Below are 24,058 nucleotides of genomic sequence, written 5' to 3'. Positions count from 1 at the left end.
ATGCAAATGACACAACGTCAGTGTCGAGGTTATTTGGTATGAAAGAGTTAAACCATGTAATATAATACCAGCTGTATTATAATAAAGGGACGTTTTACATTTTAATGAGGCTATATAAGTAAAATCCCTCAATGTCATCCTTGTATTTCAGAGAGTTGGACTGAGTGATCTGAAGACAAAAATGAAGGCTTGCCTCACGCTATTCCTTCTAGCCTGCTTTATAACGTATTCGGGTAAGTTTGTCTGCAGGGTGTGTATGAAAAAATAGCTTTAAAAAAATTCAGGTAAGTTTGTCTGCAAGGTATGTATGTAAATATAGCTTTAAAAAAAGGCTGCCTCAAATTAAACAGAATTTGTATGCTTGGAACAGGAACACCTGTTGAAAATGTAAGTTTTGCCAAGTTTTAATTTTTAAACATAGCATTTTTTTTACGATATATTTATTATATAAGAGCAATGTCAGAATAAAATGAAAGGAATAAGTTTTAGATGGATATACGGTAATTGTTAATAACATGTTTATGTCACTTAGAGAGTCAGACAGTACACAACATATTGCACTTCTTTTTTTTTTTTACCTACTAAAGCCACTGGCATTTTTTGGCAGAAAAACTATGGTAGGCTATACCTGATTTTTTCTTTATGTGTGCAGACGTTTTTTAACATAAACACTAATTGACATAACTGATGATATCTGTTCCTCATTGCTAATAATTAGTTAGACATGGAAGTTCATGGAGCATCTGAGTCACAAAAAATCAATCAAACAATGGGATGCTTGGTGTCTGGTCTGTCTCAGTTGGCATCAGATCATTACAATACCCTCTGATATTGTTATTATCTGTGCAAAATACATTTACATTTTAATGTTTTGTAAACTGCCTCACAACCACCTGCTGCTCAGGCAAATGCATTGGCTATGAACTTCCTTAATTGAACCAGCAGCACTTCAAGTTTGGAAACAAATAGATTTGAGGTGGAAACGTACAAGCCACAATAATATGGAAGGAATATGCAGACTGTACACATTGCACAACTTGAACACAAGACTGAGGTGTCAAGTAGCAGTTCTAACTACCGTGTGGCCAGGAGTTTGCTGTACAGCTGGAGCCTGGAAATCAATTTAAAAAACAATTTTCTACCAGAACTGTGGTTTTTTGAAACAGTGGCATCATACTGCCAATTTCTTTTCCATAAAATGGAAGAAGCACACCTAAGGCATTAATGATGGATTTTAAAAATTTAGCACCACCAGGCAGTCCTCTTCAGCAGTTAATGAAGATGAAGATGCTGCTCAGCCTTATTCTGATGAGCTTAATGTTTGATTGCAATGCATTCCCGATTGTTTTTCAAGTTACTGTGGCTAACTTTAGGGAAGCAGGTAGTGCTGGCTTGTGCTGCATAGCCTTGGGAAAAGATTGCACCGAAATTCATAAAAAAAAAAAAAATTGCTCCTCATTTTAAAGCCAAGAGTAAAGGAGCTCTAAATCTTCAAGCCCCATCACTAAATGGAAACGTTCAGGTTGCACATACAGTACACACATACACACTGAAGTGCAAACCCAGAACACTGCAAGGCCAATAGAGCTAGTCCCCATGAGCTAAAAAAAAACAGGCTTGAAGCACCCAATTACAAAGACAATTTCACATAGTAAAAAGTGACATTTAACATAAGATGTTAAAATGAAAAAACAAGTTTAGAAGACAAAGTTAAAGCTTGTTAAAAACATGTTATTAATAAATTAAATTACTGAGGAAAACGTATATTCTGCATAACATCTGGTGGTGCTTCATTGGCCCTTAAAGCAGAAAGAGAAATGGTGAGTAACCCACAGCGCTCTCTGCACTCAAAGCCACTCACAGGCTTTGAAGCTCTGAACCGCACAGTGAAAACAAATATGGGATAGCCCTTATCTCCTACGTACGTGAAAATACTTTCACATGAGTACGATATGTTTTCACATTCGTAAGAGATTTCAAAATACAAAAGTGCGCTTCGGTGCTATCTAATTAGACCTTTACCAAGGCTACGGCGCTCCCATCTCATGTAGCGCGGTGATATAAAAAGCAGACAAGTGGGTTTTTATCTATTAAAGGAATGTGGCATGGTTGGAGATGAGTCTACCTGCAGCCATCAACACCTATGACGTACGTCAGTTAATGCCCACAACGTCAGTCACAAAATGTCCGTTACAATATGTTTTAAGATTAGGGAGGGTTATCAGCCTCAAGGGTTTAGTACAGGTATTTGTCTGCACGCTGTACAGAGCCCCTGAGAAGATACAGGGTTTGATTTTTCTTCCTGGGAAACAATGTGGTGCGTACATGGGATATGGGATAACCCTTATTTCGTTCGTACGTATGTGAAAATATTCCGGATACGGGATACTTTCCCGAACGTACGAAATTTTTTCACGCACGTACGTGATAAAGTAAAATTTAAAAATTGCAAAAGTGCGCTTCGGGACTACCTAATTACGCCTTTACCAAGATTTGACTTCACTCCCATCTCTTGTAGCGCAGTGATATAAAAAGCACACGGGTGGGCATTAATTTATTAAAAGGACTGTGGAATGGTTGGAGATGGGTCTAACTGAATCCTGCAATACCTATGACGTACGTCAGGTGATGCCCCCAAGCAGGGGCGGACCTAGCCTGTCTGATGCCTGTCTAGACAGACAGATAGAGAAGTCACTAGATTAATAAACAGGGAAGGCACTGTATAATAGATATAAAAAAATGGCTAAGAGGAGAGATAAATAGATAGGAAGGAAAGGCACTATATTATCGGCAGATAGAGAAGCTGCTATATAATAATATAATTACTATTACTATATAGATAGACAGGGAGTTCACTGTATAAAAGAAAGATAGAGAAAGCACTTCTAACTGAAAAATGGTACAGCCTTTTTATTAATCAACTAATATTTTCAGGAAGGCAAGCAGATAATGAGAGTACATGCAGATGTGAAAAGCACTAGACAGACAGATAAATATGGAAGACACTGTATAACATATATAAAACTGTCAGAAAAAAACAGGGTATACAGTAAATAATGTACAGGCAGAGAAGCCACTAGATAGGTAGATAGATAGACATGAAGGGCATTATATATGACAGATAGATAGGAAAGGCACTATATACAAAGCAGACAGGGAAGCCAAAAAGAAATACTATTTTTACTACAAAGAGAGATAGAGAAGGAATTAACTGTATAATAGGCAGACAGCAAAGGCACTATATAAGAAAACAGAAAGAAAAAGCACCAGACAGATAGATATCAGGATTAGCAATATATTAGTTTTATCGTGTATTTATTTATTTAATTATTTATCTCTGAGATTTATGTAAATAAAATAAATGAAAAATGCTTCAGTCTGTTTATTATTCAACAGATGCTACAGGAAAGCAAGAAGACCATTAGAATACATATAGATCTGAAAGGCACTATAGACAGACAAATAGGAAAGTCACTATATAATAAATGTAGGATGCTCTTTTTAAAATATTTAAAAATTGTGACTACAATTAACATGAACAAGTGTCTGTATAACTGTTCTTATTTTTAAGTTATGTAAGACATTCACTGTTGACAGAACTGAATAATACACAGACAGAGAAGTCAGTAGACAGATAAACTGGGAAGGCACTGTGTAATAGAAGATATAAAACTGTCAGGAGAAAAAAATAGACAGACATACAGATAAATAGATGTGAAAAGCACTATATAATAAATAGAAAGAAAGATAGATGTGAAAGGCACTATATGACTAATGGTGCAGAAAGGCAAGCAGGCAGTAAGAGTACATTCACATGTGAAAGGCACTAGATAAATGAATAGATAGGGAAGGCACACAGGGAATTCACTGTATAATAGCAGACAGACAAGGCAACGGACAGATAGATAACAGTATCACACAAATATGCATTTTTTTATCTCTGCAATTAATCATCAGATGCTGCAGGTAGGCAAGCAGGCAGTGAGAGTACAGATAGATTTGAAATACACTAGATAAACAGATAGAGAATGCACTGTACAACAGATATTAACAGGAAAGGCAATATATAATAGGCAGACAGAGAAGGCACTAGACAGATAGATAACTGCATTAACTATATAGTTGTTTTGTTTTATATATAATTTATATATATTTTACAACTCGGAGAATTATGTCAAAAAGAAACACATTACGTAAATCATATATCAATCGACACACGCTGCACGCAGGCAAGCGGGCAGTGAGAGTGGCGACAGATGTGAAAGACGCTAGATAGATTGTATACAACATGCAAAAATAGCGACCACCTGTTAACAGTATTAGCTATAAATAATGAAATCATAAATTAATCAACAGAAATAACCCCGCGATGTACATTTTAAACTTCACGATTTACTTAAGAAATTAAAAAAAATAAATAAAAAAAAGCCGCAGCAGCACGTCTAAGGCCGGTTATACTTCACGCGACGCGACGCATGCTGCAGCGGACGCTCCTGCTCTGCCAGCGTTGTAGTGTTTATACTTGCGCGCGTACTTTACGTAAATCTGGAGGAATCCACCAGGTGGTGGTGGGAGATATTATCGCGGTGAGAACATGTTCGGCTTCTCTGTGTTGTGAATTGCCTAAAACACCTATTAAATTCCGATAACACCTTACCGCAATATCTCTGAAAAAGATGTTTATTGATTAAATCCATAAATCCAGGTGTGTCCATTCCAGCAAGCATTGGGCACGAGTGAGAAACAGTCCCTTGACGAGGCCTCAGCTCATCGCAAGGTGAATACAAGCACACACATACACTGGAGTCATTTTAGCGGCACCAAATCCCTATATCTGCATATCTTTGGAAGGAAACTGGAGCACACTGTGGAATACAAGCAGGAAATACCAGCAACATAACTCCCTGCGAGACAGCAGTGCTATCGCTCTGCCACCGTGACACCCCCATGTGTGTAATTATTAACAGTATTCATTATTTAAACGAAATTATATGTAAAATGTAACATACACATTTTAATGCATTTCATCATGAAAGTGATATCAAGTATAAATCTGAAGATTCTAAATGTGCAGAGAGTTGGAATATCATACATTTAATTTGTTCTGTTTGGCGATCTATTGCTGCTTTCCGCTGCTGAAGCAAAATGCCGACATACAGATGCATTCGTGGTGCTTTTATATTCAAGCGTCGCATATTCACGATCGTAATGACACGATACATTTTAAAAGTCTCACATACCATCTTTTGTGCCATCTATTTTTTATTGTTTTACTTTACCTGCTGTCTGGTCCAAGAAGCTCGCAGCGATTAAAAACTGGGATGACGTTTACGACCGTCTGCTTTAATGATAAAGTAAACTACGAGGTTAAAGTGTCCAGGCAGTTATTTTGTGTTTTATATTTATAATTAAATAAAGATGCTTTGCAGAGATCTGCTTTCAAATTGACATTAAAGAGTCTTCTTCTGTTGATCAGTGTCAAAGGAGTCAAATTAAATCCACTTTGATCCAACAATGAATAACAAAAAAATGTCAAAGCGTCCAGGGGTTGAATGCTGTTTATAGGCACAGTGTGTGGATGGTGCTGTAGCTACACACCTCTGTTATAAATCAGTTAAATATAAAACGACTCTAATGGCTCATCAAAAGCAATGCTGGCAGCGTCCTCCCCAAACACCAAGACATTACAATCTTATGAGTATAATAATCAATCACAGGATTGTCTGGTCTTTCACACAACACTCATCTCAAACTGTTTTTAGTTTATTTGTTGTACTTTATGAATTGAAGATTGATCTCCACACCCAATGTTTAAAGTTCTGATAATTTGCTTGTATGACTCAAATAACACACACCTTACATTCTTACACATACAAAGAAAATTCCTCTCCATGAGTGATAGATACATTTTCTTGAACAGCCTCATTCCCATTCTCAGTTGCAGTAGTGACATGTTTTAAAAGTATAATTAAAATAAAAAACAAAGAACTATAATCTTAGCATCAGCTGACCTCCCCTTTCAAATTGTATTTATTAACCAATGGCAGAGGCTGTCAGATCTCTGTGCTCCGATGAAGATACTGAAAGTGTGCATTAGAGAGTAATCCTTCATGCAGATTCTTGATTTTCCCTTTCTATCCCAGTTCTATCAACAAGCCCCTCGTATTCTTGAGACTTTTAGTGAAGGACTATTGAATTGCGGAAATATGCAGAGGAGCTTGGGTTTTCTTGACCTAGGTGAATTAGTGGACTTTACTTCTAAAAATATCATGTAAGGTGCACAAGCTATCATAAGCCCCAGGGAAAACTATAAGCGGATTAAAATGATTTGTCTTACAACCATGATAATGATGAAATCATTTTATTTTGTGTTATAGGTTCAGTACAATAATGAATGGATTGGTTCATTTCTAAATTTTGTTGTAAGCTTCCTGCAAAGCAAACTGACAAAGAGTACAAAGTAGTACAAATAAATAACTGAAAAACAAGAAAACAGAAAGATTACATCCATCCTAGTTGGAAATGTGATCAAAAGGCAACTGGTTGAATTTAAATGTAAATACACTTGTGACGATGTGGGTTCAGGCTCCACACTCCCTTTGATATTGGAAGCACAAGAACCCAACACCGTCGATAATGTTACCGAGTGAGCTAGTCAATGGAGGCAAATTAAGCATCTGAGCAAGGGGAAGGTAAAAAGTGCAAAAGTGCTTTTATTTAAAACAGTCAACAAATCAAAAACAGTGTTCATAAATAGTGCAGTACTCCAATAAATAAATAAATAATCCATTAAATGAACACGTGGAGGTTAAAAATCAATAAATAGAAAAAAAAACACAGCCTTAAAATCGGAGGTTAAAATCTTCTCTTGGAAGCAGTCTTTAAAACAACAAACAAATCCGGTGCATCATTTGTTAGCGTCTCACCTGCTAATCCCGTTTGGGCATCGCAGCAGGCAAGACGCTCTCTGCAGCTGCCCTCCTGAAAAACACGCACGAGACTGGAGACCTCCCGATCCCTGGCTTCGGTATGGCACTCATCCCAGTCCCGGAGAACTTGGTTTCCCACAACGGCCAGGTCGCTCACGTTGGGGATTCCCACCACCAAGTCTCCCGACTTCCGCTGCCTTTCCATGGCCTTCCTGGTCACTCCCGCTACCTGATCGCTCAGCGGGAGCGACATCAACACAAACACGTGGGTGTCGGCCTAACACCCAGCTTCAACGCAGCTGCCCACGAGCGCTCATTCGCTCGCCCGTCCGCTCTTCGCGGCTCTCTCTCACCGACCTGCTTCCTCTACTACTCCCGATAACCTCCGTCCTCTCCTCTCCTGTCCTCTCCTCTCCTCTCCTTTCCTTTCCTTTCCTTTCCTTTTTCCCCCTTTAAAACCGACTCGTAGTGATGGGCCGCTCGATACTCAGGTTTCGACACTGTGTCGAGCTATCGAAGCACTGGAGATCGAAGCACCGCTTCGAGGCTTGCTTCAAATGCGCCCGTCACGTGATTTTGAGCACGCTAGCGTAATGACGTCATTGATATCCGCGCAGTCAGCAGTCGATTTGGTCAGTAACTAGTCTGCTGAAGTGCTTTGGCTCAAAGCGTAAATAGCGGTTGTCTGTGTTATATTGATAAAATACGCTAACCCGAGTTCAAATCCTAGTTGGGGCTCGCATATGTTGAAATAAGGATTTTGTATAAAACAGTTAAGTAGTACTTGTTTGAAAGTTAACAAATATATTTTGGAGACATTATGAACGATTTACATGGGGCACCTTTTTCCTCGGTGTGGAATTGTGTCCACCAAGAATCTGTAACAAATCGATGAGCATATTTTGCGTAAGGTAGCACGTATTGTAACAATCCAGAATCTATTCTACCCCATGTCGATCATATCACAGAGGCTAAGAAATGCTTCACTAAAGCCGACGTGGTCATTACACCAGTATATGCGCAAGACATTCCTCATTAAACGTTTTACTATTCAGTGATTCCCAGATCTGTTGCCGATTTGTATTATTGATTTCCAAAAAGCAATGTGAGTAAAAGCGTGTTCTGCATAACTAATCACAATTGTCTTTAAAACAGAATCAGCGCCATCAACAGTGTCTTCTGCAATTTTAGGAAAGCCTTGGGATTTCTGCGTTAATGAGACAAAAAAGTTGTAAAGAAACTTTGCAAATTCATCCAAAGGTGAACGTAAAGATCACTCAAGTACTGAGAAGAAGGAGAAGCTGGATAAGCACATCTGGAGCCAAACTTTCAAAAAAGCACCTGACTTTGTCATGAACATTCCTTTAGTTGTGAATTCATCTTATCAAAGGCTGCGCTGGGGGGGTAAATAAGTAATCTTCCGAAGTGCAGCACAACAGAGTAAATAATTGATGTAAATAGAATTACTGAAAGACTAAGTTTTTGCCGTTTCTGTATTCTTAAACCATCTTCCAGTTACACAATCCCCCGCAGTCAATATCACATTCAATGTTCTCTGCTCCTTAACCTGTCTTGTTACCCAAAGCATCAACACTCAGTTTCATTCAAGGCTTTACCGTCCTTCCTTTCATAGACATAAAATAAAACACATTTCCTCTACATGTCCAATAATAATAGTAAACTTGCAGGAACGAGAAAAGCACAAGATGGGAATATTTATGACAAGAGCCTGGACATCAGGATGAGAATGTGCCTTGTCACCCATACGTGAGCTCGTCTGCCATCCCTCGGTTACACTGGCACACGTTACACTCGGAGCAAATGCAATGGAGAATATCATTCAATCTATCAATCAACATTTATTTATATAGCACATGTTCATACAAAAAAATGTAGCTCAAAGTGCTTTACAAAATGAATAGAAAAATAGAAGACACAATAAAAAATAAACATAAGTCAACATTAATTAACATAGAATAAGTAAGGTCCGATGGCCAGGGTGGACAGAAAAAAAAAAAACTCCAAAGGCTGGAGAAAAAAAAATAAAATCTGTAGGGGTTCCAGACCACGAGACTGCCCAGTCCCCTCTGGGCAATCTACCTAACATAAATGAAACAGTCCTCTTTGTATTTAGGGTTTTCATGGAAGGACCTGATGATGATGGTCACGTAGACTTCTGGCTTTCAGTCCATCAATGTTGGTGCATCAGGATGCTTGAGTAGGTGGTGGTGGCGCAGGCCACCGGAAAAGAAACAGAAGAGAGAGTTGGGGTCAGTATGGATTTTGGAGCCACTGTGAATAGTTATTATGAAGAATTGAACATACAGAGTATCAGTATTAAGTTAAAGTGAAGTTATAAAAGGCCATGTTAAAGTAATAACATGTAATAAAGTAATACCGACAATGTACACCTTCAGAAGTGGAATAAATCGACTGTATACGTAGAACATTTCAGATAAACGATGAATTTTGTTAATCATAAACAATGCAACATAACTATTATATGTGTTGTTACTTTTTATTTATACTCACCAAACGTTACAGATCTACATGGGAAATGAACACAGGTAATATGTTTATAATCATTCTCACTAAAAGACACTGTCAAAATATATTAATGAGAAAATTGAGACACATTGGCCTTTAGGAAATATAAAAAAGTGTGTGCGCTGTCACTTAGGACAGAATGCATTGTTAACGTGACGCACTCTCTACTGACACGATGTCACGAAAAAAAAGAAACAGTGCAGTCCATGCTAACTCAAATCCTCCTTGATGTTTGACCTAATGATTAATTGTCAATATCAAATCGATAAAATCATTTTAAGAAGATGACAAGTCTGCTATAGTCAGTTTAATCAACGCTACTTTTAAAAAGTTTCCTTATACAGAATATAAAACAGAATCTCAATGATACGGGACTCGAGTAGTAACGAATAATATGTGACACTGAGAAATTATAATTCCTAATAACGGGAACAAGTAAAAACTACGACTTCCTAAAACGGACACTGTAAATGTAGGCATTTCAATAAATAATTTAGGAGACTTGTGTGTGCATTTCAATATCGATTTAAGAACTACGTAGGCCACCTGTTGTACTATAAACGGTAGCTCAAGCAGCACTTAACAGTAAATAGTCTAACAGGACAATGACTGACTGAAACGAAGATGCTGCGCCGCAACAATTAAGGTTCACACTGTCGTTCTGCATGTTTAGAAGGTTGGCTGAAACTGTTTATAGCGAATTGTCCCAAGTTGGAAGTGCCATATAGCGATCAGACACGAAAAGACACATTTAGGCATAATGGACAGTAGTATATTTTTCTACAATACAAATTCAGTACGACACCTGGGTCTCCAAACACACAAATATGAAGCTTATTACATTTTACAGTGAAACTCTTTACATACACAATATAATTAGGGGCGTGTGCCACCTGCCCGACTACGGTGGCCCAACCTTCCCTCGATAGCTCGATTCGCTCACTATCCGTCCAAGCTTGTTAAATGGAGGAATAGAAAAAAAACTTTCACAAGAGGAGGATCAGCGACACGAACCTGAGCGACAACACCACTGAGCCACCTAATCCGGATAATTAACGAGCTCTGCACAACTGAACTACTACTACTGTTCTTACTGCGGCGGATGAAATATGTTGTTTGACATATGCACGTTAAAATGGTTTAATTGATACGAGAGTATCATTGTTGTATTCTCCTAATGAAGACGAAAAAATTATATGTATAGATGTATACTATATGACGTACGGTTTTGAACAAAATTAAGTGTTCCATAAAAGGTTGAACGATTTACCTAATCTTTTCATATATATATAAAGTTAATATATGACAATATATCTTTGACACTATGTATCAGACAAAGGAAATCACAGCAATCCACAAGAACAATAATTAATTCTCAGCAACTACCTGAATTGTAGCTTAACCATATCAACTGAAATGTGTAATGTCAATACGAATTACAAAATATAACTAGAGAGTTAAGTGTCAGATAGACTCTCAAAATTAAGAGGTCAATGCCTTTCAGTGTGCTGAGGCTTTACAAAGATTCAGTAACCAGTGACCATGTCTGCTCGAAGCCCTATCATGATCCAATCTCGGTACTACGCATGTCTGAGGCTTCAGTAGCGCGTCATCATCTCAGTAGTACGCATGTCTGAGGCTTCAGTGCCCCGTCATCATCTCAGTAGTACGCATGTCTGAGGCTTCGGTGCCCGTTCAAAGCCTGTCATGACGCAATCTCATTTGTACGCATGTCTGAGGCTTCAGTTGCCTCGTCATCATCTCAGTAGTACGCATGTCTGAGGCTTCAGTGCCCGTTCAAAGCCTGTCATGACGCAATCTCATTTGTATGCATGTCTGAGGCTTCAGTTGCCTCGTCATCATCTCAGTAGTACGCATGTCTGAGGCTTCGTAGCTCCGTCATCATCTAACTAGTACGCATGTCTGAGGCTTCGGAGACCCGTTCAAAGCTCGTCATGACGCAATCTCAGTACTCTGCGCAAAGCTTCCACTCATTATTTGTTCAACGAGCTCCCGTTTGAAGTAGGCTACATATGGCATCAACAGAGTTAAAAAACTCAACAGAATTCCCATTGAAATGAAAGTTTGTAGATGATCAATACATGTTAAATGATCGTGCCCGATTATACGTTGTGGCAAAAAATAAAATTATAAATTATACATCATACAAACGCCGACTTGTTGAATGCATAATGCTGCAAAGAAGAGCTTTAGCAATACGGGTGACGACACATCTCTCACTATAATACTCTCCTAAATATCCATTCTTCGCCTCAACGTTTTCATGCAACACTGAAGGTATGTCATATAGTATACATCTATATATAATTGTTTTCGTCTTCACTACATACATACATGTATACATTAAAAAACATACATTATATACCATCCTCCTGAAAATAGTAGTGGTGCAGCGGTAGCGTTACCGCTTCATACTAAAGCATACGTGGGTTCGGGTCCCACGTCCACCCCTGTAAATTATGACCCAAAAGAGTCTGATTTTCTTTTTTTTTTTATTAAACAGCAAATTCCAGCGTGGACCGGGAGCGAACAAGGCGAGAACACTAGTAAAGATATATCAAATGGAAACGTGCATCTTGTTTTATGTCTATAACAAAAAATATTTGAGTAACGATTTCAACTGTTTTGTAGTTGTTGATGGCGGGTTTAGCGGTTTAAATTTTAAATATTAAATTGATAAGGTGGAATGTGTTCTTGCTTTGAGTGTTAATGTGTTAGTAACTGGGATTGCGCCTCTATTACTGGAAGATTGCTTAGGAATGATACAGACTGGACAACTATGTGTTTTAGGAAATGTTTTATTATTGCACTGTGCTGTGACTAAAAAACTTTTTACTGATCACCTGTCCGGACCTTGAAGATGTGTTCACGAGGGAGGGATGCTGTTATTAAAAGCAAATGTTTTTTCAACAGCAAGTCCAGATGTGTTTATCCGCTGCTTTTGTTGCCTCAGCACTCAATCTTTAATGCCGACCTTGATATGTGCACTGCTCACATTGGAGTGCCCCGTGTGTGTCTGTGTGCCGGTGACTGATCTGCGTCGTGTCTCTCAGCCTCTCTGATGTGCTCCGGATTGACACCTTTCAATGTTTGTTATCACCTTATTCCAGCTTTTCTCAACCTTTAAGTATTTGCGACCCGAGTTTTCATAACAGTTTTAATCGCGCCCCCCCCAACATTTTTTGAAATGTAGATGCATATTTGATTATACCTACTTAACTTTTATCGACATTTATCTAACTCTATACAGTATTTATTGTTCTATTATCAGAATGTAGTTTAAGTTAATTTGTTTTGGTTCCAACAGATGTTTTCTTTTTTTCACATCTTCGCGCCCCCCTTTTTGTTACTTCGCGCCCCACAGGTTGAGAACCATTGCCTTATTCAATGGAGGGGTTCATGGACGTCAAATGGCAATGAATAGAAATGGATTAATGTAAATACGTGAGCTGCCCTCCGCAATTAGACATCGCATTTTGATGATTCCCGTACAGATCTCTTATGCGATCCTTCCACAGTATCTCTCAAAATTATTTAGTTCAAATTGGTTATAAAGATTTCAATTCTGATCATTTTTTTTATTATTGTTAATTTTGATGAGTCTTTAAGTCGGATCGAACGCGGGCTTGCACTACGCTCCGAATTTGAAAAGCAACCACCTTAGTTAGTTGAGCCATTGACGGCGACATTTCTTTGTAGCTAATTCGTTACTTTCGTGTTCCACAAAATATTGTAAAGTATTAATAAATGAAATATTTCAATACATGATCGAATAATAACAACTGATTTAAAGATTTCACCTTTTCTTTCTCAAATGTGCTTACCTATATCATGGCAAAGTACAGGGTTAAACCTTTATTTTCCGTCTACTCCATTTTAATTAAGTCAAACCAAAGAAAACATTTAAGGCTATTAAATGTGATCTCAAGAAAAGATGACGGTTAATTATAATACTAATAACAGGAGCGATTATAATGATACAGTGCAAAAGTAAATACTAATTGAAAGAGCCGGGAATCCATGAGTGAGGCGTCTTATTTTGTTTAACTCTTGCTATCGTGTAGTGCATTCTGCTTGTCGGCGTTAGTTATATATATATATATATATATATATATATATATATATATATATATATATATATATATATATATATATATATATATATTAGACATCAGACACTAGAAGTTGCTGACGAACCCTTCTCTTCGTTGTCAGTCTGTAGCAACGAAAAAATAAAAGCAATAAGAGTTATAACAGACGTCTTTGTGTAATGTTAATGAAAATGGCCAGGAGGGGTCACTAAAGAGGTGAGTGTCAAATGCTTCGAAGCTTCGATACGATTTCCGACACAATTGCTTCAAACGTTTTGATGCTTCATGAGGCTTCACTCCGCCCATCACTACCGACTCGCGCTTCTTTTTAAAATGACGAGGGCCACAGCAGCTGCAGCATTAGCCGCGGGACAATCACGAATGTGGGCAGTTCCTCACCTGTGCACTAGGTGAGAAACGCCCACACCCTACGGATCGTCCCGCGGCTCACTATGGCCCAACGTCCCCTCGCTAAGCCGCGAGCACATTGATTATTTATTTAAAAATGGCCTTTACTCAACGAGCTGTGGACCCATAACACCACAACACTGTAATATAAAACATAAGAAATTTGACAAATAAGAGGAGATTTTCAGTCCATCAATCCTACTTGTTCAGCTAATAGCTAAGCTGCTCCGATATCTCATGGAGATTCTTCTTACAGGCTCTCAGGGTTTTTGCTTCATCTGCAGGTCTCAGCAGTTCCAGGTTCACACAACTATTTGTGTAAGGAAGAGCTTCCTGGATTCAGTCCTCAATGCATTTGCCATTAATTTCCACTGCTGTCCTCTAGTATGTGATTCACGGTTACATTGAAAGACGTTTGCTGAATCTACGTTATCAATGCCTTTGAGGAATTTAAACACTCGGTTTAAGTCCTCACAGTCTCCTCTGCTTGAGACCCAACTGTTTTAATTCTTTACGTCTGTCAGAGTAGGACTTGTCTGTAAGCCCTGGGATGAGACTGCTTGCTCTCCTTTGCACAGTGTTGGGTGCTGCTAAGTCTTTTTGTAGCCTGGTGACCAGAACTGCATGTAGTACTTTTATGTTTGAAAAGCAACGTTTTTGATTTATTTATCTCAACTAAATAGAATATAAAACCTTCTGAATTAATGGATACAATCTGTATTTTGTTATCTCATGTTAAAACTTAAAAATTGATATTAGTAACACTACTTATATGCTGCAAGTATGATGAAAGTATTAATGTGTTTAGTAACTTTAACAAATCGTTCATCTAAATTGTTTTTGAAATTTTCTCATTATAATCAAACTTGCATTTCTTTTTTTCCCCAGTTAAAGCTTTAAAATGCTACACGTGTGCTGCTACTACATCAATAGCAGACTGCACTAAAAATCCGGCAGTGTGCTCATCTGGTGAAGACACTTGCATGTCTACGGTCAGCTCAGTCTGTAAGTGAGAAGTTAATTTAGTAAATGCAGTTATGAAGCCGTTCAGGCACATGTAGTAAAAAAGAACTTAAGTATTAAGAAACATTGGAACATCTGCATATTGTTTAACATGAGCTAAGATATCAAAACAATGCAAGCCTTTAGACAAATAACATAAAATGTGATAAAAAGTAGACTAAAGTAATCTGTAGAGTTTTCATTTTATAAGTGATCTAATGTATGTCACACATTCAGCAGTGTTTGCCCAAGTGTATCCTAACTGAGACCAATGTGGCCATTTCATCAACATTCAAGTTGCTGCACAAAGCCTAAACTGTCAGAAAGATAAAATGGCATCATCTCTTTTACAGACAAAATGGAGGACTAACATCATCACTCCTTCTCAGAAGCATTCTAACCATTTCTGAATATTGTAGTGGACAGTATGATAACAAACATTACATAACTGATGAGTTTCAATGGTGTAATTTAATATATTTGGTAGACTTTTTTTATTAAAATGTGGAGTTCAACAAAACACTTAAGAACACTGTGGACAGCATTTTTGACACTTAAAAATGGGAAGATCTGTGGGGTACGCACAAAGGCTCAGCCACTTTCATCAGGTCATATCAAGCACAAAGTTCTCCTGAATAAATCGTTCTTTACTTAAACCCACTGAGAATTGGTGTTCGTTGGCTCAGTCAGTTAGGGTCTGGCTACCTGAGTCCCACTCACTCTGTCCTTTTTATTCTTCTAGAGTGCTTGTGTGGTGTGTTTAAGTCTCCTAATTCCCTGCTGTTCTTTTCCTGTCATCCGTACATCAGCCTCTTATTTTTACTTTTAGCTCTGATTGGGGTATTCTGGGAATTGGGTGGGTTATGCTGCTCTTTTCTTAATTAGCTTGTCTTTGTGTGTTTTGAGTACAAATTTTGTTTCTATTAAAATTAATCATCAACAAAAAACACAAAGGGAAATAAAAAAAAGCTCTGACTCATGGAAATTCCGTATTTCATGAACAATCAAAGGAAATGCCCCACTATGCTCACCCATTTTGTCCAATTAAAAACCCAGTGATGAAGTCTGTTTGAATGTGTCTATTTTTAAGTCAATACGTTACTGGGACCTCCTTACAGGGCCTCCTCCTCACCCACATTCAGTGTTCAGTTTGACAGCACCTGCTTTACATTAACAGTACGAGCATCACACAGTATGAACGAGCACATTTTTGTGTCTTCTTCTTCTTCTTTTTTTTATGAAATATTTTGTTTTTTAGTTGCACTGTGCCCTGTATGATAGCAACTCAAAAGTGAAATAGTAGGACCTTATTAGGATTTGTTCTAAAAAATAATAAAACCAAAGGCCAGGACTATTCTAGCCTTTACTAGGTAGAGTTTGTCACCAATGAAATGACTTTCATTATTTACCCTGACATTAGATATTAGGAAAAATGACTGTCCTTCTTTCAACAACATTTTAGCACCACACATGGCCTAATAAACCAAAACATTTTAATAGGTATAAATGAAGAAAATTAACACCAATAGTACAGAACGAAATCAAAGTGCAGTTCCACTTCTTTTGATAATGACCTAACATTGGAGAGACACTGATGGACTGAAAAAGGCCATTGAACGGGAAAATAAAAATAGAAAAAACAGAAACATGAACATTAAAAACAAGCAAATACCATTCTCAACAGCATCATTGGTGGCTCAGCATTTAGCTCAGCTGCCTTAGAGTCCTGGGTGTAAAGCTTGACCTGCTTACTGTCTTTGTGTAGCTGACACTTTCTTTCCGTATTCACGTGGGTTTTCTCTTGGTGGTCCTACAGATGCTGTATACTGGTGTGGGAGTGAGCCTTGTGATCGACTGGTGCCTTCTGTAGGGTTGCTCTGCATTTGATGTTGCTGGGATAGGCTCCACAAACAGACATTAGAAGAAGCTGGTTTATTAAATGTACTAGCAAAATACCCGCACTTCGCAGCGGAGAAGTAGCGTGTTAAAGAAGTTATGAAAAAGAAAAGGAAACATTTTAAAAATAACGTAACATGATTGTCAATGTAATTGTTTTGTCAGTGTTATGAGTGTTGCTGTCATCAAGGATTTGATTATCATTATTTGTTTCAATCAGGTTTGTATTTGGAGGATGTGTTGTTTTCAAGTTATATTCTGTGTTTGTCAACCGTTGTAAAGATAACAGGTTTCATTCATCGAAGTGTTCACTACCCAAATCGGTACTCGTGAATGTTTAACAGGCATTCCCGGTATTAAGTTGTGGATTTGCCTGCGAATATGTAGTGGTAGCGTGTCTATGAACTTAATTTAACCTTTCCCAGTCCTGCAAAGTCAGTTCATGTGAGCCTCTCGGAGTACATACATCGAAGCTTCTAAGCTGTGATTGTGCTATCTCATGCGATCTTGCAATGTCCACGGCTTTATTTAATATTAGCTCAGACCCGGCACTTGAAAGTTTCTCTCGCACTTTTGCTGAGTTTGTGCCAAACACTATTCTATCCCTGACCATCTCATCTTCGTTTGCATAAGCACAGTCCTTCACCAGCAATTTTAACTCCGCTACAAAGTGCTGAAAAATCTCATTTATACCCTGCGTCCTCTCATTAAACTTGTATCTCGCGAATATCATATTCGTGGTAGGCATGACAAACGCCAGCGGCAGTCTGTCTATGAACTTAATTTAAACTTTAGGTTTACACCGTGCTTTGTTTCCGCAGTAGCTGCACTTATGAATATGCTTGTATGCGTCACTTGCTTCATATTCTTTTGCTGCCTTCTCAATTGTGTAATGTGTTTTTTGAACAGGTTTCATTCATCGAAGTGATCACTACCCAAATCGGTACTCGTGAATCTAAAATGTTTAATAGGTATTCCCGGTATTACGTTGTGGATTTGCCTGCGAATATTTAGCGGCAGCGTGTCTATGAATGTAATTTAAACTTAAGCTTTACACCTTGCTTTCCTATTGATATGTCTACAAAGGCTTGTTCAGCATCAGAGGTTTTCCGCAGTAGCTGCACTTATGAATATGCTAAGCACAGTCCTTCACCCGCGAATATTTAGCGGCAGCGTGTCTCCCTGACCATCTCATCTTCGATGCATAAGCACAGTCCTTCACCCGAGAATATTTACCTTATACGGGCAGGCACTTAATTATGTGGGAGGTGTGATGATGCAGGACGCAACTCCGCCTCACAAGGCGACCGAGCTGCAGGCTATGGCTGTATATATGGATGAAAGTAGGTTCAAGTTATGACCGTTACGCGTAGAATTTTGAAATGAAACCTGCCTAACTTTTGTAAGTAAGCTGTAAGGAATGAGCCTGCCAAATTTCAGCCTTCCACCTACACGGGAAGTTGGAGAATTAGTGATGAGTCAGTGAGTGAGTGAGTGAGTCAGTCAGTCAGTCAATCAGTAGGGCTTTGCCTTTTATTAGTATAGAAGAAAGAATGAATAACTAGGGATCAAAAAACTATTTGAAAGGTTAAGTCAAAAATATTGCAATAGCCTACAAGCTCTAAAATGATAAGAAAATATGCTAGCTACTCTAACAGGGGGAACAGTAGGTGTCTTTTGGAAATAATTATAATAATGATTGGAAATAACCAGAATTTACCAGAATAATTAAACGAATGCTTCAGCCCAAGCATTTACAGAACAAAATGAGTAGGAATACAAACCTTAAATAAGAGGAGTAGATACACTCAAAACAGAAACCACTAGTAGAGTGAAATTCTACTTCAGTGCTGAAAAAATAAATTACATCATTTCTAGTAAATGCTAGTGTAACTTATTCCACAAGAAAGATGAAAAAATCTAATTCAGTTTTTATGAATTAATAGCTCTTACTTAAAGTATGGTGTGCTTAAAATAATAGAAACTGTACTCCGAAAAAATCGAGATCTTCTTCCATATTTAAAATAGCAGCCATAATGGCTTGAGAAGGATAAGTTCCAGTAAAGCCAAAAGTTATTTCTTACATAGTCAGACCATTTACTGTATATACCTGTATAACATGGCAAGAATGGATCAGTAATAAGTGTAGATTATCATAACACAAATTCAAAAGCTTCTTGAGAACAGATAATTATGAGATATGCGTAAGAGGCACTGGTCAGCCCTGCTGTCTCATATCTAAAGGAGAAATGTCTCTCTGTGTCAGCACGAGTTCTTCTGCAGGTGCTCTTGTCTTCTGTTCACATCATTTCTTATTTATTGTGACAGGAACAGATCCTGAATGAGGCACCTGTTTTGTTGTGGTGGGGTCCTAGGGTGATCCTATTCCTTGAAACGCCTCTTGGTCAGGCAGACTCAGCCCCATTCCAATCTAGTTGTGGCCTCTTCATGTTCTTTTATCTCAGCCATCTGTTTGGCTAAAGGTTAGCTGGACAGTCCGTTACAACCAGATTTATGGAAAGCCTTTAGTCCCCCAGTCTAGAAACTAAACAAAATGAGGATGGGAAAGGTGCTACTATATAAGGACAATCTATTATTAAAGATTCTGATCTGATCTAGTAAATTGTTAAAAGTCCCTGAGCAAAAACTGCCTTATCTTGCTTTCTTGCATTTTAAAATAGATAGTTAGACTTTCCAGCCTGTTTAAACATTTGTATTGTTAGAAATCTAATTGTATATAAATAAATACTCTAATGTCTATCTATCTTTCATGCAATTACTCGGAAACTAATGGGACTAGAACCTTGATCTTAGTCTTAATCAAAAAATGTATGACCTGATATATTATGGAAATTCAAAAAAGTTTAGGTAAGCACTTTACTGGTGAGCAGAAAATTTTATTGTAATTGAAGAATTACTAATCCCCAAGACATGATAAATATGTGTTCAGAGTTCACAATCAGCTGTAAGTTCTTATATTTGTAAACAAAGGATGAAGAGTGTACTATTGTCTATATCTAGTCTTGTGTAGCATTTATTTTAAGACTGTATTTCCACGTGTTTCCATAGTTTTTTTTATTTTTTTTTATTCATTTTATTGCAATCCATACAAAGCAATCAAGTTTTTACAAAAAGAAAAATTCAGTTAAACACAGATCGATCCCCACCCCTGAGAGAGAGAGAGAGAGCCAAACTGCTTAAAATTTAAGGCTTGTAAACATACCTAAATTAATAAATTCTCTGTGCTTTATGAACTTATTTTAAAATATTACTGATTAGATCCTGCCATGTTTTGAAAAAAGTCTGTACGGATCCTCTAACTGAGTATTTGATTTTTTCCAATTTCAAATAATATAACACATCGGTTTCCCACTGACTTAAAAAAGGAGAGTTTGGGTTCTTCCAGTTTATCAGAATAAGTCTGCGTGCCAACAGTGTAGTGAATGCAATCACAATTTGTTTGTCTTTCTCCACTTTAAGCCCCTCTGGAAGAACACCAAACACAGCTGTTAATGGGTTAGGAGGGATTGTGAGTCCAAGGCTGTCTGATATTTATTAATCGGTAATTAAAAATTTTGGTCCAAAATAATGTTAATTTTGTGCAGGCCCAGAACATGTGACCCAGTGAGGCTGGAACTTCATTGCAACGTTTGCAGGTTGGATCATGCCCTGGAAAAATTTTGGACAGTTTTAGTCGAGACAGATGTGCTCGATATATAATTTTGAGTTGTATAATTGTATGCTTTGCGTAATACATTTCCATAGTTAATAATAAAAAAAAATGAACAGCGTACTGTATATGCTATTCTCCGTTACACATCTGTCCATTTCATGGCACATCTGCCAACAACAATTTAGAGTTTCCCATCATACTAGTCTTCATGTCTTTGGAATGGACAAGGAAACCAGCAAATCTTGAGAACACCTGCATGGATACCAGAAGAGCTCGCAAACTCTTTTAAAAAGACAGTAACTGTGCTTCTTTAATGTATGGATAGATAAAAGATTCACCAGTTATTTAATTCACCTCTTTTTGAATACATTTATTTCTTTATGGTGTTATTCGGAGCTGATCCTGACAGAACATGGTCCTGAATCGGGCATCAGCCCATCTCATGGCACACTCACTAACACCAGAGCAGAGAACATGAAGAAATTCCACATATGCACAAGAATATCACGTAAAGCTCCACACAGGCAGTAACTGCTTTAGTTAACATATTAATGACATATTTAACATTAATGCCATTTGTCTCAGGTTTATACTTCATGTTTGTTCATAACAACATTCTGTACTGTCTAGTATTGAATTTCATTTACTTGTAAAAAATTCTGAGCAATCATTTTTAATGATGTAAAACATATCAAACAAATGCAGATAGACTGTTTAAAACTATCAGCATTGATCTACTTTTTCCATTGGCACAGTTTTTTCATCTTTAACAAATAAAATTTGTGAAATATACATATTCTTTATGAGCAATGCAAAATCTCATTACTTATGGACTTCTAAGTACATAAAAAATGTTATTTAACATCAACCAACTTTACAAACTAAAACAGAAATAAAGCTGGATTCTTTTCATAACACCTTAAACGAGTCTAGGAAAATAAGCCTTAGCATTTTTTGCTTGTTAGTTTTACTAACAAGCAGCTTATGTGCAAAATGCACAAAAAAGAAAACATAAGACATGAAAAAATCAAGAAGAGTCTTAGAGTAGTGCTATTATTGTCTTTCAGTAGTTGCATATTACTTAAGAAAAGTACACCATATATTATAGAATGTCATCTACATTAGACTATGGAGAGATCCATCCTTCCATTTTCCAAGCCGCTGAATCCGAACACTGGGTCATGGGGGTCTGCTGGAGCCAATCCCAGCCGACACAGGGCACAAGGCAGGAACCAATCCTGGGCAGGGTGCCAACCCACCGCAGGACACACACAAACACACCCACACACCAAGCACACACTAGGGCCAATTTAGAATCACCAATCCACCTAACCTGCATGTCTTTGGACTGTGGGAGGAAACCCACGCAGACACAGGGAGAACATGCAGACTCCACGCAGGGAGGACCTGGGAGGCGAACCCGGGTCTCCTAACTGCGAGGCAGCTGCACAACCACTGCACCACCGTGCCGCCCCCTATGGGGAGATACATTATTGAAATAATTCTTAAAATTATTTTTGAAATAGTGTCAGTGCCTTTTGCTATTGTGTTGTAATATGGTGAGATGTAAGCTCTGATGCTGATGTAACCTCTTTGGGGTCACACGTTAGTGAATGGGATACAAGAAAATATGTGACACGTCACAGCTAGGAACAGGAGGCTCATTCATGATCATATATATTGTTTTTTCCCATGTTGCTTGATTTAAGTTGGTATAATATTCATCATACAATATGTCAGAAGGTCTCATTTGCTGTTATATATTTTTTTCTAGATGGACAATCTGCTTATGTGAAGTTATGTACCACCAGTCAAGGATGCTCTTCAGCAGCAACTCTGAATAGTCAAATTGTAACAACATCATGCTGCACTACTGACTTGTGCAACAGCTCATCTGCATTCAAGATGAACTTCTGGCTCATGGGAGTCTGTGCAGTTGTCATTTTCTTTGTTAGTCATATCTAGCACCACAATTTCAAATAAAGATAACTATAAGATCACACAAAGAAAACATTTTAAAATGTATGAAGATACGTGACAGCTGTTTGTATTAATCACATAAAAATAAGATTGTAATTTGATTTCACTGTTTTCTTTCAGTGTACTCTTCTGCGTGGAGTTTGCATGTTCTCCCTGTGTCTGCATGGGCTTTCTCCAGGTGCTCTGATTTCCTCCCTCAGTCTAAAGCCATGTAGGTTAGGTGGATTGGCAATGCTAAACTTTTCTTGGTGTTTGGGTTCTTGTGTGCCTATCCATATGCAGTCTCTAGAATTGTTACACAATCACCAAGTGTGGACATTGTGGCAAAGTGGCCCACTTAGCAAAACCTTTAAATCATATTAAAACCATTCTTAAAACATTAAAGTAAGTATTTTGAATAATGTGTGCAAAAATTACTTATTTTAATAAAACAAACATGCAGAGCTCTTTAGGAGTAATTTTAATAAGATTTTAAGGTTTTGCCAAGTGTTTTACTCCATGTTGCCCCTGAAGGCTGGTCAGGGTCCTGCTGGAAGTTTCACATTCATTTACTTTGATTTAGATGTCTTAGTGCTTAAAAAGTGGTCCATTACTAATATGTTACTTTCATTTTAACTAAAGAAAAGGCAAAAAGTCTGCAATATATTTAATTTTTTGCTAGATTAATTTTAAGAAATCTAAAATTTGCACTGTTCTACTGACAGAGTAATGGAGAACACCAAAAGAAAAAAATGTAAGACAAAATTTATATAAAAAATTATAGAGTGTCTAAAATATTTGCACAGTGTCCAATATAAAAAATGAATGGGTGGTATTTTTTTCATATTTCTTTTTGATAAAGAAGATAATTGCATAAAATAATCTTGTTGTGTGCAAACATTACAGCTTATTTGCACTGTTTGTTTAAAATAATGTTTTAAATGTTAGTTTGTTTATGTTGCTGTTCTTTTTTTAAACATAACTGTATAAAGTAAAATCACAGATTGTGCCTTTCAATTCATTACTAAAGAGCCACGGAGTCTCCACTTACATAGCAGTCAATGACACAAGCCTTCACATAGACAGATACACCTCTTTTTTGTAAAGAAAATGTAAAATCTCATTATTATTAAAATGCTGCACATTAAAAAATAATCCATATACAATGTTAGCATTTTATTGATGAACTGGCCATATTGTGCTGCTGCCTCGCAGTAAGGAGACCTGGGTTTGCTTCCCAGGTCCTCCCTGCGTGGAGTTTGCATGTTCTCCCCCTGTCTACGTGGGTTTCCTCCCACAGTCCAAAGACATGCTGGTTAGGTGCATTGGTGATTCTAAATTGTCCTTAGTGTGTGCTTGGTGTTTGTGTGTGTGTGAGTCTCCTGTGGTGGGCTGGCGCCTTTCTACAGTGCACTCCTGTAAAGCCTGCTTCTCAGACTCTGTGTTTATTTTCAAAGCAGCTTTCTCACCTCTGGTGCAGTTTGAAGCCAACCCTCATATGCCTTCACTCACACTTGCACTTCCTCTTTTGT

General features: G+C 37.7%; 1 protein-coding gene across 1 annotated transcript; it reads left to right on the top strand.

The window, feature by feature from the left end:
* Window positions 1-151: 151 nt before the first annotated feature.
* On the top strand, window positions 152-22,648 carry LOC120515769 (lymphocyte antigen 6B-like). Its single transcript, XM_039737063.1, has 3 exons — window positions 152-233; window positions 14,885-15,001; window positions 22,342-22,648. Exons 1-3 carry the CDS (start codon window positions 182-184, stop codon window positions 22,530-22,532), a joined length of 360 nt encoding a protein of 119 aa, XP_039592997.1. The 5' UTR covers window positions 152-181; the 3' UTR covers window positions 22,533-22,648.
* The last annotated feature ends 1,410 nt before the right edge of the window (window positions 22,649-24,058 follow it).

This window comes from Polypterus senegalus, chromosome 15, assembly GCF_016835505.1.
Source record: "Polypterus senegalus isolate Bchr_013 chromosome 15, ASM1683550v1, whole genome shotgun sequence".
Lineage (NCBI taxonomy): Eukaryota > Metazoa > Chordata > Cladistia > Polypteriformes > Polypteridae > Polypterus > Polypterus senegalus.
This window is presented reverse-complemented; position numbering and strand designations above follow the sequence as displayed.

Bases quoted from the DNA above. Each gene is read 5' to 3' on its own strand.
- LOC120515769 (XM_039737063.1), top strand. From the start codon at position 182: ATGAAGGCTTGCCTCACGCTATTCCTTCTAGCCTGCTTTATAACGTAT. The intron at 234-14,884 runs GTAAGTTTGTCT...TTTTTTCCCCAG, and splicing joins CTGCTTTATAACGTATTCGG to TTAAAGCTTTAAAATGCTAC. The intron at 15,002-22,341 runs GTAAGTGAGAAG...ATTTTTTTCTAG, and splicing joins GTCTACGGTCAGCTCAGTCT to ATGGACAATCTGCTTATGTG.